The sequence below is a fragment of the Hippopotamus amphibius genome, chromosome 3 (assembly GCF_030028045.1).
Source record: "Hippopotamus amphibius kiboko isolate mHipAmp2 chromosome 3, mHipAmp2.hap2, whole genome shotgun sequence".
Lineage (NCBI taxonomy): Eukaryota > Metazoa > Chordata > Mammalia > Artiodactyla > Hippopotamidae > Hippopotamus > Hippopotamus amphibius.
Window position 1 is genome coordinate 144,232,467 of NC_080188.1, and position 15,617 is coordinate 144,248,083.

General features: G+C 34.6%; 1 protein-coding gene across 10 annotated transcripts in view; it reads right to left on the minus strand.

Annotated features, from left to right (window-relative positions):
• Positions 1-15,617, minus strand: part of ENAH (ENAH actin regulator) — a 146,871-nt gene that overhangs the window by 4,467 nt on the left and 126,787 nt on the right. For 8 of the 10 annotated variants that reach the window (XM_057726211.1, XM_057726212.1, XM_057726209.1 and 5 more), the window contains 7 exons: positions 14,135-14,439; positions 13,052-13,197; positions 12,840-12,897; positions 12,032-12,080; positions 8,165-8,231; positions 5,376-5,438; positions 2,015-2,093 (listed from right to left, as the gene is read on the minus strand). In XM_057726211.1, the coding sequence (XP_057582194.1) occupies positions 2,015-2,093; positions 5,376-5,438; positions 8,165-8,231; positions 12,032-12,080; positions 12,840-12,897; positions 13,052-13,197; positions 14,135-14,439 (767 nt within the window). The remainder of the gene's footprint in view (positions 1-2,014; positions 2,094-5,375; positions 5,439-8,164; positions 8,232-12,031; positions 12,081-12,839; positions 12,898-13,051; positions 13,198-14,134; positions 14,440-15,617) is intronic. The other 2 variants (XM_057726218.1, XM_057726217.1) reach the window with 2 other exon arrangements.

A 15,617-nucleotide genomic window follows, 5' to 3' on the forward strand; every position in this document is an offset into this window, starting at 1 on the left:
CTATGTGGCCCATGTTATATTTCTATTTAAGATGCTCTGGACCCTCCTTCCTCTATGAAAACCACTCCATCTTTACATATTTTGCAAAATCTATATTTATAAACTTTAATTTGAAATAATGGATACCCCCTAGTTAAAAAATGCAGACTGTGAAATACGAAAGCTAAAAGGGCTAATAAAGTGACACAATTTTAATGGGTGAAAAACAGCTATCCTTTGGAAGGATTAATTTCGAATGATATGACTTTCTTCAATATTGCACACACCTTAGGTAAAATTAAATTGCTCTGTGTTTAAGGTTCATTTTTTTAAGCTCTTAATTGGACTATAAGGTTCATTTTTAAAAAAAGCTTTTCCTGTTTAGAATAAGGCTGGAAACTATCAATTAGTTTAATTCCTCCATTTGCCAATGAGGAAACTGAGGCATAGAAGTTATTATATGGACTAAAAGATAACCTTTTTCAAATTAACTTAAAATCAGTCCTAAAATCAAATCTATCCTCTCTTCCTGTCCCCTACTTCAGATTGCCAAGAACTTACCATATTTTAAATGTGGGCAAGTGCTCCATTTTAAAATGTTTTTTCAAGAAAAGAAATCCATGTTTAACACACAGGAAACAAGGGCTTGATTATCAATGACCACATGCTTTTCACATTACATAACTCAACTGCACTATTCACACAGCTTTGCAGTATAAAAATTAGGTTGACCAGAAATTGTTAGTATTTGTCTCTTTAATTCCTCTTTAACTTTTACTTTGAACTCATTACTGCAACATTACTGGTCCCTTTTTAAGCCCCACTCAAACTTTGTTGGCATTTTAAAAAATGAGTGATAGATAGGGAAAGTGGTCTCTGGAGAAGGACCGGGTTCTGATCCTGACTTGTGGGACTGAGTATATTTAACTTCTCTGAACCTCAGATGTGCACAAGTTAAGTATAAACACTATGTTACTTGACTACCATGAGGATTGGGAGATAATGTCATGCTAATAACCTAGCAAATGCATAGCACTGAAGTCTGCCAGACAGTCAATAAATGCTTGTTACAGTGATCAGTACACGTGTTATTTTCAGAGGCTATCCTGAAGGACAGGGTAAGATTAAATTTTTCATTACAGGCACATTGTACTCAGGTTTGCAAAACTGATAGTTGTTTTACTAAGATGGACTGCCTTCCATTTCAAATCTTTTAAACACTACCATTTAAAAATAATTATTTGACCTCTTTTAGAAATAAAATAGTGCAAGGTTCCAAAATCACCTATCACTCCTTCCATTTTTTTCCTGTGTATGTTATATAGGTATTAAATATAACGCATACGTATTCAAAATATGAACAATACATTTTTTCCTTTTTACAAAACTGAGATAACTGTTCATACTGTGTGGTGACCTGTCTACTTCACCTAATGTGGGCAAGTGTTCACAGTTTATTGTTAAATATTCTCAATTATGATCCCTTAACAGTTGCAGAGCCCTCCTCCACACTGCATATTTACATACTTGTATCATATTTTCTTAGCTTAAATTCTTAAAAGTGAAATTGCTGGGTTCAAAGGTAAGACATTTACTTTTAAGGCTTTTGATCTGTTTTCCCAAACTGCTTCCTAGAAAGCAGAAGTATGTGAGAGTGTCCATTTTCCTCACACTCTAGCCAAAACCAGACTTGGTGGGTCCATTTTAGCCAATGACAAGTGAGAAGTGCAAGCCCTCTTTTTTTTGTTAAAGCAATTGTACACCATGCACTTATATTTAAATTTTATACCATTAAACCATGGCCCCTATGCTCCAACACTGCTGGTACTTTATACAAACTTATGAACCAAAAAATGAGGATTTGAATAAAAAACAATATAGTCCTAATGCCACTGTTTAACTTGTATAAAAAATATCAACTTCTATAAAAAATATTCTTTTCAAATACATTCACAACCTGTCAAATATATGCACATGGGAGATTTTTTAAAAAAGGACAAGTACAAATAAAGGGAAGCTGCCACTGGGCACCCACCTGCTTCAGCCTGTCATAGTCCAGTCCCTCCGTCTGGACTCCATTGGCACTGGGCTGTGACGAGGGAGCAGATTTTGGTCTGTACAAACGAAATTTTCAGGACAGGTAAATAATGCTTAGGATATTTAATGAGCTCATTAGTAACTGCAAACTTACCAACCCAATATCAGATTACAGTACATTTCTTAAAATACGTGTTAAAAAGTTAATTGTCCTACTAGTTGCAGAACTGATTAGAACATACAAAAATATTTTTCACTTTTCTCAGTATTATCAGTCATTTGTAAAGAAATTAGAAAAAGGTGACAAGATGATGACACTTCACCAGTAAAGAGTAGAGGACAACACTCTTTGGGCACGAGGAGTGTAACCAGGTAATACGTGGCATGGTGATCAGAACAGACAGGAGGCCAGCTGCAACATCCCAGCCCCAGTAACACAGTCATATTTTCTCCTTTTGAAATTGTACATTATCTACTAAATATCTAGCAAACCAATGATAGGGAAATTAAAAAGACTTGAATATTTCACTCTATATAAATCAATTTACAAATTCTATGCCTTGGTTGGCAGGGGGAAAAATAACGTTTAATGAGTACGATTTCTTTGTATGTGATTTATTCCATTTCAAGCATCAAAACAAGTAAGAATGTTGTAAAAATGATTATTAAAAGTATATTCATATGCAATTGGCTATGTGGCTATTTCCCGATGAAGTCTTTATGAAGAGGTCATCTGAATGGTCATCTAACTACTTCCATAAACTTATTTTATTTAGCAGGGTGGGTTGGGGGGGAATGAATTGGGAGATTGGGATTGCCATATATGCATTACTAGTAAGAAAAAAAATATCAAATTGTACACTTTAAATATATGCAGTGTATTGTATGTCAATTGTATCTCAATAAAAGTTCTTAAAGAAAGAAGAAACGGGGGGGGGGATGCCACACAGAAGCAGATTGCCAATTATTATTCTACTTTCAAAAGTTTAGCTTCTGTTAAAAATTTTATGTGAAGAAGTAAGTCTTAAGGATTAGGTATATTTTTATCAAATAAGTCAGTCACGGGTCTCTCTCCAATTCTGGCAATGAGAGAAAACAGAAGTGGAAAATCTAGAATTTTAATTGGATAGTACTTCATTTTCAGGCTTAGTATATATACTAAGTGGCCACTCTTTAAGGGTCACAAATCAGTGCAAATAAAATCCATCAGTCAGGTCATATATTTCCAGCTTTGCAGAGTACCAATGTTAGAAATCTGAACCAAGACTCAATAGGTGTAACTTTTTCAAACCTATAATTCTTATAAAGCATATTACACTTCAAACCCATAGGCACTGTTTGTGAAGATGAAATATTGAGTTAATTCGCTTTAATATCAAACATATGACAGCATAAAAGATTGTTGTGAAGGAAGTCAACCAATTTTATTACATATCTGCTGCTATGTTTATGTGAACAAGAAAAGTAATAACGTTCAGAAAACTTCATTCAAGAAGCACTGAGCTAGGCTCTGTGGTGGATAAAATTTATATGACATACTTCCTTCCCTCTTGAGACAATACACCTCTTCACTTTGCTGAGGAAACTAATTCCACAGTCAATTATGCATATTTAATTTGAGATCCACAGTGTGCAAGTCACAGTGCTCTGCAGAGTATGGTCTATACAGGAAATACTCATAAAGGCTGACATACCGTGCATTTCATTTGCCCATATTGTCTATTCCTGCTCTCCAGAAGTAAATTGTTATTTATTCTGCTTTTCTTTTACATTTCACATTTAACTGGCACAAACTAGCTGTTTTCTCCTAAACTTATATCAATATAATAAATACCTCCTGAAATGAACGTGAATAACTATAGTGTGTGATTTAGCCGGGCAGTATGTTATGAATATATCCATATTAACTTAACAATGCAAAAAAAATATTGTTATGTAATAAAAACTGTGGAAACATGCAATTTTTAAAAATTTTAATTCATGCTAACATGCAAGGCTCCTCCACCTCCTCCTCCTCCTCCACCACCACCACCACCACCACCACCACCATCATCACCACCACCACCACCGTGATAATTAACTAAAGGGGGGAACTTTTCATACTGAAGGAAAGAAGTAATCACCACTTTTTAAAAAAGGTTTATCAACAACATTATCCCAGGGGGGCACTATGTATGAAGGTAGCAAGGTAACTGAGAAGATTTATAACAGAAAATCTCACTGTTAAATGCTACTTTTCTATGTGCTAGCAAATTTTCTAACTAAGTCTTTTGGTCAAAAAAATTAAACCACCTCAAAAAAAAAAAAAGGAGAAACTATTTCACTATTGTATTATAAACACTTTATACAGATTTAACTGGCTGACAAAATAAACTTACCAAATATTTTAATCATCTATGGCATGAAAATAATTGTAGCTAATAACGATCTGGCCAGAGTCTGATTACAGAACTCCTTACTCACTGCCACAGACACTCCCTCCATATACTATTTAATTCATGTTCCCAGTAGACTTGATATGTATTTTTAAAAATAGATGCATATAATAACATGGGTATAGCTCAGTTATTTCTAACATAAGGGTTTTCTCCATAAGTGATAAAAAAAAGGGGGATTCTCAGAGGTTTTTATTCCTTTATAATGAGAGCTCTAGATACCTGCCTATAAAATAACTGTACTACAACTATTTAAGTCCCTATTCTGCCAAATTAATTCTATATATAGCTTAAGCACTTGAGGATTTTAAGAAGTCAATTTTTTAATTAAGAAAGAAATACATGGCTCATATCCTAAGTTTCCTTAATTAAAAAATGGTATAATAGGACTCATCCTAGAAAACAATCTGTTCAAGGATGTTAGATGTTAGGGTGTTAAAGATACTGAATTTACGGCAAAGTATGCAGGAAACAGAGATTTTCCTCATATAATAAATTATTCACAATCGTGGCTGTAATATTGTCCTGTGTTCCAGTGACAAACAGTACAGGATCTTCTATTCAACTTTTTAAATCTTTGTCTTGAAGAGAGAATGGCCTTTGAAACAAAATGCAAAAGCTACAAACACTTTAGATATATGTGGCCTTAGATTCCCATCCTAGTATTTCTGATATGTTTATCATTTACATTTATTTAAATCCAAATATAAACTGATGGAAGGGAAATGAATACTACCGATTTTTCTCATTAAAATCAGTCAGAATTTTTTTAAAAAGGTGTTCTAAATACAGGTAAATATGAAAGATTCAATCTTCCAACATCTCTCCCTTGTGGTGATTACCAATCCATGTAGAAAAAGCTCAGCCCTATCCTGAACATGTTATTTAAGAGTCTCAAATCACAAAGTCACATCAGGATGATACCTGTGTAATGAATCATAGGACCTGTTGTCAAAAACAATCTGATTTTTCCTTGGAGAATCCCGTCTATGAAGGGGAAAAACCATTTAAAGGGGTATACAATATACTTTTTAAAAATATTTTCATGTTACTGTTTTATAGGTTTTTAGTTACATCAAACAGAAGGACTAATAGAGTCCATTAACTTTAAAATAACTGTTTTTTCCAATTTAAAAAAAGATTATTTGGAGAGTAAGTCTAGTTATGTGAGGATACTATTTACTTGACAGTTACAGAGAATTAAAAAAAATCATTATGCAGTGGCTACTTTATAGACTGTAGACATAGTAAATCTACCTACACAAAGATTTGACAAGTACTGAAACACAAAGACATTTCTATTAGAGTGAATATAAATAAAACTACAGACTCAAATAAAAAGCACAATAAAAATCACTGTAGCTTGAAGTATACAAAATTAACTCTTCTCAGGAGGCACATAGAGAATTTTTTTCCATATTGAATACAAGATCTGTAAGCTCTTAATAAAAACGATAGGAAGAATTCAAAAACTTTCCAGTGTTATGTTCCGGTCATGCTTTAGAGAATTTTTAACTACAACATTCTTGCTTTTATTCTACTGTCTGACACCTTCACTTAATAAATACAGTCTAAGGCAATATCTCATGTATATTACAGGATATTAACCCATCTCATCACTAAATTAATTTTGACATGGATATTCATTAGAGAAATGGGTCCTTTCAGTACTGTGCAAGGATGAGGCGTGCTTAAATAAAAAACAAAAAATGGCCAAGATACTTGCTTTCAGAAGGAACAGGGGAAATAATTTAGGGAAAAAAGCAATATAGTTCTCAGTCTTTTAAACATACTTTAAAGATCTTTTATGGTTTAAAATTGCTTACTGTGAATTTTTAAGAGATACATATCAGTGACTGGATCAAATCTATCAAAAGATGCATGAATGGTCAGGAAATAATCAGGCATTTTAGAATGTCTATTTTGGAAAGAGAGGAAAACTATCAGAGTTAGAATATGATTACAGTACACTACTGGATAATAAGAACCCATATTTAATTAATCTACATAAAATATTTTTAAAATGGTGATGTTTAGAACACTTATTAAACTTCCTTTAGAAGTCTGAAAAGTCTCTGAAAGAGTATTCTTTCCTTCACTAAATGAACCCAACCACATCAAGGAACACATACATTCCACCTGGAGAAGCTTGTCCATGTGCCTTCTAAGACAGGACTGTTGCCACTGAATTTAAGTTTAGCTTTAGGCAAGCTCACTACTTTCATCCCTACCAATGAGGAAGGGATGAAAGTAGTGACAAAGAGGAGAAGGGAGTCTTCCGCATCCCAATTAGAAACTTCAAAGGACAAACGGCGCATCATGGGCCTGTTCTAAACATGCACTTGATAAACCAGGCTTCATAACGTGCTACTGAAGAAAATCTGTAACTAATAGAGACGCATTAGAAGGCCAAATCAATTAGGTACCCAAGAATATAAATGTGCAATTTTTTCCACTCTATTGAAAAAACATGTTCACCAAAAGCAATTCCGTCATTTTCTTCTAAAATCAAATACATTCATCTTTTAGTCACTTAGAAACTGAAAGCTTCTATAAATTCAAAAAAGGCCCAGTTTCTTTGTGGAGCTTAAATAACTACATCAAAACCAAATCTTTCCTACTAACAGAAAAAACCACACAAAAAACAAATCCAAATTTAGACTGAAGCTAAGACACAACAGACTTGTGACAATATAAGGTCTATTCTTGTATTTTCCTTTATTAGGTTTCTATAATTAGACTCAAGTTTGCTTTTTATGAGGCAAAAAGCTCAGAAAGAAAAGGCAAAAAAAACCTTTTAGTCTCTAGGTACTTTCTTCTGGGAAAAATATGAGTCCTTTAAACTGTCTCATAAACTAAGAAAAAGTTTCATCTATGTTTAAGAGTTACAATATAAAGTTATTTAGTTATGACAGTAAAGTATGCCTGGCTAAGAAATATTGAATTTGCTTGGCCATGCACACAAAGCCACTTCGTAGAAACACGAATTAACCAGTCTCGTTTCCAGGCATTCTCTTTTCTAACTTGATTATAATTATAAGTTTCGACTGAAAAATAAATAAACCTTCTACTTTATAAATCCAAAATTTTAAGTTTTATTTTGCTCTCTCTTAAACATTGTAGCATTTTCTCTCCAGCTGCTTTTCAGTTTAAAACATAAGTTTCTTTCAAAAGTTCAATGTTATTTACTGACAATGATAATGGTTTTGAGGTTACACAAGAGAATGTCCTAGTTCCAAAGAAAAATGCTAAAGTATTCAGGCTGAGGCTGCACATATTTGCAAACTGCCTTCCAACTATTCAGGCAGAAAATTTTTTAGTGTGGATGTGTAGGTAAGAGTTCAAGCCAATGTTGGCAAATGTTCATAAATGGTGACTCTAGGTGATAGGTACACGGATATCTGCTATACTATTCCTTCAACTTTTCTATAGTTGTGAATTTTTTCAAAATAAAAAAATTGGGAGGAATAAAATCTTAAAATTTCAGACAACCTGGGTGATAATAATAAACACAGGGTAGAATTTAGACAATTACTAATAAAAATACAATGGGGCTCAGCGGTCGTCCAACAGTAGTAGGATTATAGGTGTTTTATTTGCTCCTTCACACCATTTCAGATCTACCATTCAATCTTTTTTCTACAATAAAAATGCAGATGTTAATTTTTTCTCAGGTAAAATTATAAAATAAAACTTAGAAAAAAAATTGATACCTGGAAATAACAGGTGACTTGCTGCCATTCATTGTATTTGTTCTTTCCCAAGGTTTTCTTGTTGGTTCTTTAAAAATAAAAGAACGTAAGTTACTAAATATCCTATATGCTTCCAAAATTAGGATTCTAATTTGTACAATTTCAGACCCCTAAATGAGAAGAAATTAATAAGCAAGTGTGACAAGTTTCCCTAGGAAAAACTTAGATTGTTAAATCTAAAATATAATTCTAATCACCAGATGGTAAGAAGTTTCTCTAATAAAGACAAGATAATAAGAATAAGGGTAGGATAATTTTAATTACAATGGAATTGTGAAAATTATTTTAAATTAATAAGGATAGCTTAAATTTATTAGAATGAGACAGTACTGACTATACTCTTTTAAACTATTTTTAATGCCAATGGTAAAACAAATAAAAAGAATCTTTAATGTGTTCATATGTACTTCAGTATTTAATCTAAATTCAAACAGTGCTCTTGGAAAAAAATTCAAACTCAAAACATATTTCAGAATCATCTGACTGTATTGTACTTCCTTGATTCTCAAACAACCAATTCTTGGGACTTAGCAGACAACTCCAGTTAAGTAAAAATAAGTTCCCTCTGAGCTTTTAGTCTATCGTCCTTTGAACTGTTTTTCTAATCTGCGCTGCCTCACCGATGCTGGCCTCACTGAATGACTGGGAGAAATTTGGAGTGGAACCTTGTCATGGAACAGTGAATTTGGGCCACATGAGAATCAAGTCTACATATAAGTTGTGCAGAGTTTTAGCTAAAAAAAACTGGTCTGAGTTCCAGTGTAGCCCCCTCAACTGGCCTATGCACATTCTTACTGAGGTGGCTTGTCCTCTTTTCAAACCGCACAAATGCAAAAACTCTCAACTCAAACTGTGAAATACTGCTTTTGTTCTGGATTCCTGTTGCATTCAGTCATCCAGGTGTGAAACAAAGTCATCATTCATCTTGCTTTACTTCTTGCCAATCAATTAATGGTTACTCCTTCATCTGTATTCTAACAGTGAACACACTCTCTCACTGACCACCACAGAGTGAGCCAGGGGACATTAGATACTCAGATGAGGAGGTCCACGAAAGACAGAACCAGAAACAAACCCGAGACATCTGTCAGAGGAGTGGAAAAGAGGGAAATCCTGAAGGATGAGTGGATGGGCAGGGAATGGTCATAAGGGCACTATCACTAAAGAGGCAGGCAAAGAGAAATAATTTCAGTGTGGTAAGATGTAGCAACTGCTACCATTTAACAGTTGGCTGATGTTCTTTCTCAATCAGCCAAACCAGAACTAGCTTTTAATCTTCAAAGAACTCATCTGGTTTTGAGAAAGAGCAGTTCAGTTCAGCTCTGCAGATAGTGAGGCCATGTTCTCTCTAAGGGGGCTCCGTGTGGGTTTCAGGAGGAAGGACAGAGGCTGGGTTGCCTTCACTGTGTCTTTGGAAACACACCGAATCCTTACTGGCACCAGTTTCCCTATCTTGGTCCTCCCTGATTTCTCTCCATCTGCTCACAATTGCCATTTTAAGGTTCCTAGAACAGTTTCAGTTGATTGTCCACTCAATTCTTGCAGGATAAAGTATAAACTCCTGATCTTTTCATAAAAAGCTTTCAACATTTTGCTTCTAACTTGCTTTTCCAAACTTTTTCCCCAGTACTCCTCAAAAGGAACCCTTCATCCTAGTCGGGCAAGTCTACCTGATATTTCCTAGTCTCTGCCAGCTCCAGCTCCCCATCTTTACCCATGCCACACCCACTTCCTGAAACAGCACACCGTCTTCTTTCAGCTAAGCGGAATACTCTTTGAGGCAGGGCAAAATGTCATTTTTTTCCTACAAAGATGACCCAGGTGACTCCAAACTATATATACAGTCTCCTCCCTCTTTAACACATTAGTTAATACTCAACATGTGGTTGTAAAAGATTAACGTTTCACTTGTGTGTGTCTCATCATGCCAGCTGAACCATGAATTTCTTGTGCTTAGGGTGACTTTATCTTTCACTTCTTTTTAGTCTGTCAAGTGACACGTGGCAATTAGGAAAAAAAAAACTGACTGAAGCAAGCGAAAAAAAGAAGCCTCCAGACCTTCTGAACAAATCCTTAATTTTATAAAAATGGCACACACGTGCAAGTGCACACAAAAACACATGCAAAAATCCATGCTTCAGTTTTTCATATTTTAAATAAGGGGATATACAATAGATAAGGAGTTCTTAACTGGAGTCCACAGATAACCTTCAGGGAATTCGTGAAAATTTGGAAATGATGAACAATTTTGCATAAAAATATGATTTTTCCCTCCCTGGCAGAGGTTTCATAGCTCTTTTCAAATTCTAAAAGGTTCTGTGACCCTAAATTATAGCTGAATTCTAAAATATCTATGGTTTTAATAATAGCATATATATTGATTTTGGCTTACAGAAGACAGATTAAGGTAAAATAAGTAAGTCACAAACCAGAGAATTTTTAATGAAGATAACAAACTGCTTTGAGTCCTATTCAGAGGAAAAATTATTCACAGTCACAATATTAATTATAATACAGCAATCAGACCACTGAAGAGTCACTATTCAATAATGAGAATGAGCAGTTACAGACATTTCCCTATAATGGAGTCCTACGGCTCATTCTAGATATTATTTCTTCAAAATCATCAAATTTACTTATGTCACTTCATTCCAAATTTGGCTAAGGAGATGAACAGACAGTCTAGTGCTTAGTCTTCAGTCAAATATGAAGAAATGACATATAAAATGTAACACTCTCATATTCTAAATATGGACATAATCATCATTAAGTACCTCCAGTGAAATATATTTTGTTAATGTTCTTAAATTCAGTGAAATTTCTGACATTGAGAACTCTTCGGCAAAGAGTATATTATTTAGAATATTTCCCAAAAGCTTTAAGGAGATTTTTTTCTATTATTTTAATTGACGTATAGTTGATTTATATTATTGTGTTACTTTCAGGTATATAGCAAAGTCACTTGGTTTTATATATATATATACACATATATATATGTGTATATATATATATATTCTTTTCCATTATAGGTCATTACAAGATATAGAATATAGTTGCCTATGCTACACAATAAATCCTTGTTGCTTAAAATTTTTTAACCTTACAAATTAGAAGTTTTATTTCCATGATTATCACTATGATGTAAATGAATGGTTAAAATGACAATTCAATGTGAGAATTTTTGAGATACACTTCAATGCTAGCTACATGCTCACTTAATCCTTACCTTTAGAAATCGATTACTAAAAATATTTCCCTTTCATATGGATAACATATTTTTCCTTGTTTAAGTGGATAACTTCAAGTCATTAACAATAATATACAGAGAATGTATAAAAATTATTATTTTCAGAGAAAGAGTCATCAGAAAAAAACACTCTGAATTTTAATAAATCTCCCAATATTAGAAAGAAATTAATAGCTGCTTCTGGGGTCACAAATGGTAGAGTTTTGAAAAAGTCAGTGCTTTCAAGGGTGAACAAAGAACTCTAACATTTTAGTAACTACGCAGTCACTTGATCCAAACATGGGGAAATGGAGAATTTTTTTTTTTTTTTTGGGGGGTACACCAGGTTCAATCAACTGTTTTTATACACATATCCCCATATTCCCTCCCTTCCTTGACGCCCCCCCCTCGAGTCCCCCCCACCCTCCCTGCCCCAGTCCTCTAAGGCATCTTCCATCCTCGAGTTGGACTCCCTTTGTTATACAACAACTTCCCACTGACTATTTTACAGTTGGTAGTATATGAAATGGAGAATTTTTAATTGAGGAGTACTGATATTCAGAGAAAGCTCATAAAGACTAAAATATATCTCTTGAACTTACCAGGTGTACTTGTTGAAGAGGCCTTAGAAGTTACAGGCTCTGAATCTTCCTAAATATATAGAAATCCATATTAATAATACCACATCTTCTAGAAACCTGTTATATATATTTGGTGTTTTATACTTTCTGCCATTTCCCACTTTTTCTTTAGTTAATCTTTTCTCCCTTCTACACTAGCTTAGACTTTTTCTTATCCTAGCATCCCCCCACCCCGCCCCCTCTTTCCCCATGGCTCTTTTCCTCACATGTTCTCTATGAGAATCGTACCCGCCAATGTTATAAAGCCAGATATAAGAGACAGATTTGAGAAATGGCACAAAGAAGGCCAAATGCAGCAGTGAAAAACAATCATAATGCCTGTTAAACACTAATATATAAAATAGATAAGGCAGAGTTTGCCCTGCTGAACTGGAGAGGGGGCACAGCTAATAACCACAGGGCTCCTGGGTTTGAAAACCGTGATTAGTCTAATTCTTTCATTTTAAATGCAAGGAAACTGAGGCTCTAACAGACTTTAAAAACCTAGTAAAAGCTCATTCACTCCTTCAATGGTAGGCTTAGGTACAGAACTAAACTTTGTAGGTTTGAATTTCAGTGATTCCCCCCAACTCCACACATTCAGCCCATTTTACTAAGAATGCCATAAAAAATTTATAAATAATGCCATTTTTAATATTTGAAGAGTTAAAAATAAATAATTGTTAGTTGAAATTAATTAAGTTCAAACTAATCTCCGACACGATTTCCTGAATAAGCTATACTTGAATTTCACATTTTCAGATGTAGTACACTATTTTTATTAACTTACATTTTTGTCCTCTTTTTGTTCTGTTTCTATTGTTGATCCCTTTTCAGCAATTCTTCTCCTAGAAAGATGGTAAATCAGATTTTTTTTTAAGTCATGTAACTTAGTTTAAAACTATGCCAAAAGGGAAGAATTGCATCTAGTTAAATTATACTTAGAATAAAATTAACAAAATCCTCTCAATTCCAGATACATCCACATAATTTCTCACTCACCTCCTGGCCAGCAGGGCACTCATTTCTTCCATTAAACCACTACCCCCTAAAGGAAGGGGTCCATTTCCACGACCCGTATCTGTTTTAGATGCAGCCGAATTCACACCAATGGTATTCCCTCCGCTTGGGAAAGAGGCATCCTCCATCTTAATGAGAATATACATACATAATAAACTCCTATGTGGGACAATCCTATGTTTATTAATATATTACATTCAAAACAGGATACATTAGCATTAATTTCAATAAAAACACCTAGATATTATTAAAAAAACTTTAAGAACCGATGGAGTAACTTTATGTATCAGTAAAGTTTTACCAAAGCTAACATCACCAATAATAGGACATCTCCTTGTGTAATACACTGAAAAGGACATATTACTTTGGTGGTAAAAAATGTAAAACCTGTCCCCCAAAATGCATAACCCAAATCAAATGTTAGGGAAATATCAGCTATGCTACACTGAAGGATGATCTACAAAATAATTATATCATTGCCTCAAAAATGTCAATATCGTGAAAGAGGAGATTAAGGAACTGTTACAGATTAAACTAAATTAAAGAGACATTACAACAAAATTTAACGGGTGACCTTGGAATAGAAAAAAAATTGCCATAAAAGAATATTGGACAATAGATAAAAGTTATAAATAGATCTATATATTATACTATTGTATCAATTAAGTTTCCTGATTTTGATAATTATACTATGGTCATGTAGGTGAATTTCCTTGTTCTTATAAAATTCACACTTTAGTATTTAGGGAAATAGGGGCAAGGTGTCTCTGATTTATTCTCAATTCAGACAAAAAGAAAAAGAGAAAGTTTATGCAGAAGGAAACACACACAAAGAATAATAAATCAAATTTGGTAAAATGTTAAGTGGTGAATCTGAGTGATGAAATTTACAGAAACTCTATAATACTCTTGCAACTTTTCTGAAGTGTAAGTTATTTCAAATTTTTTCAGTCAATGAAGTTAACAACATAGGGTTCATGAAAGTAAAATACAATAAATTCAATATTTTAGACACACAGAATAAGACATACATAAAAAATACAATTAATTAGGAAATGCATTTACCCGTGACACTTTCCTAAGTTTTGCTCCAGCAATCGCAGCTGCAAGTCCAGTTAAAGGGCGATTATCTTCAGACATGGATCCCGAAAAAAATCCAGATGCAGGGAGCGGAGGAGCGGGAGGTGGGGGGGGAGGAGGGGGTACTTGATTAGGAAGAGGTGGTGGAGGAGGCGGAGGCGGAGGCCCTGAGGACGGAAGTGGAGGGGGGGGAGGGGGTCCTGGGGGAGGAGGGAGTGCTGCCGATGCCTGGGCAGGACCTGGTGGGAGTGGAGGAGGGGGTGGAGGTGCAGGTGGTCCCAAGACAATGCCTGAGAGAAAGAAATGTTAAGACCATCAACAATAGAGCTAAGTGACACTATCTCAGGAGGAAAGGCATTGTAGTATGCTATGCTAAATTAAATTGACTCAAACTTTATTACAACATGAGTTCAATTTATCATGTTTATAAAGTCCAAATCAGTATTAAAAAGATGCTAAAATTTGAGGCCAAAGTGTATTACTACTTACTTTAATGTTAGAGCTTTATTAATAGAACTTCCTAATAGATCATCTAGATTTTTTGTTCATAGGGTTTTGGTAAATAAACAAAATAAATGCTTATAAAATGTGTGACGGAGGTAGCATCCCGGAAAAGACAAATGAATGTATAGGATGGCAATTAGTGCTATTTGAAATAACAGACCCCAAATAATCTGGGTAAACCTTAAGAGTTGAGACAATAAATTCCATAACAGTAAAAGCATATAGTTACTTGCTTTCCAAAGGGGCTAAATTGAGAACATGAAAAAAGTGCGGGTCCCAGGCTTCAATATCTCAAAAATATTCCACATTTAAATCCAATATGTAAAGAGAGATGAAACTCTTTTTACTTCTAGAACCAGGTCCTTCTCTACTTGCAAATAACCCGTGCTTAGAAGATTACATCCTCCCTCCCCTGTCACTGTGACAGCAAAGTTTGGGCATGGAGAGTGGGTGGATAAGCGCAGAGGAGGCTATTCTCTCCCAACTATCCCTTCAGCCTGCTACTTCTTGGAATTTTGGACCACGGAACCCTTTGGGGCACACATTAAGCCTGCCATCCTCTCCTCCCTTTGTGCAAAGTCAGGCTGCTCCCCAGGGTTTAGGGTGGCAGCCAACCCCGGAAGTCCAGTATGAGATGACCAACACGTACAGGCCAAAACGAAACAGGGTCTGAGATCAGAACTATCCCAGAGGAGACTCCTGGATGATACATCTAATGACTATAGTTGGGCACTAAATATAATCTCTATGCTTCCCAGAAATTAAAGGAAGACAAGCTTGATTATACATTTATTGTGTGGATTAACGTGTCAAGTAATGTTTTCCTAGTGAAAATTAAAAAGAAATGTATGGAAGCTCTTAAATACTGAAAACCACCTCCAACTATGACACTGCAGAAGCTATCCAAATCTAGCTCAATATGGAAATTCTTCATATTGATCCTCCAAAGGCAATTAATCCAATG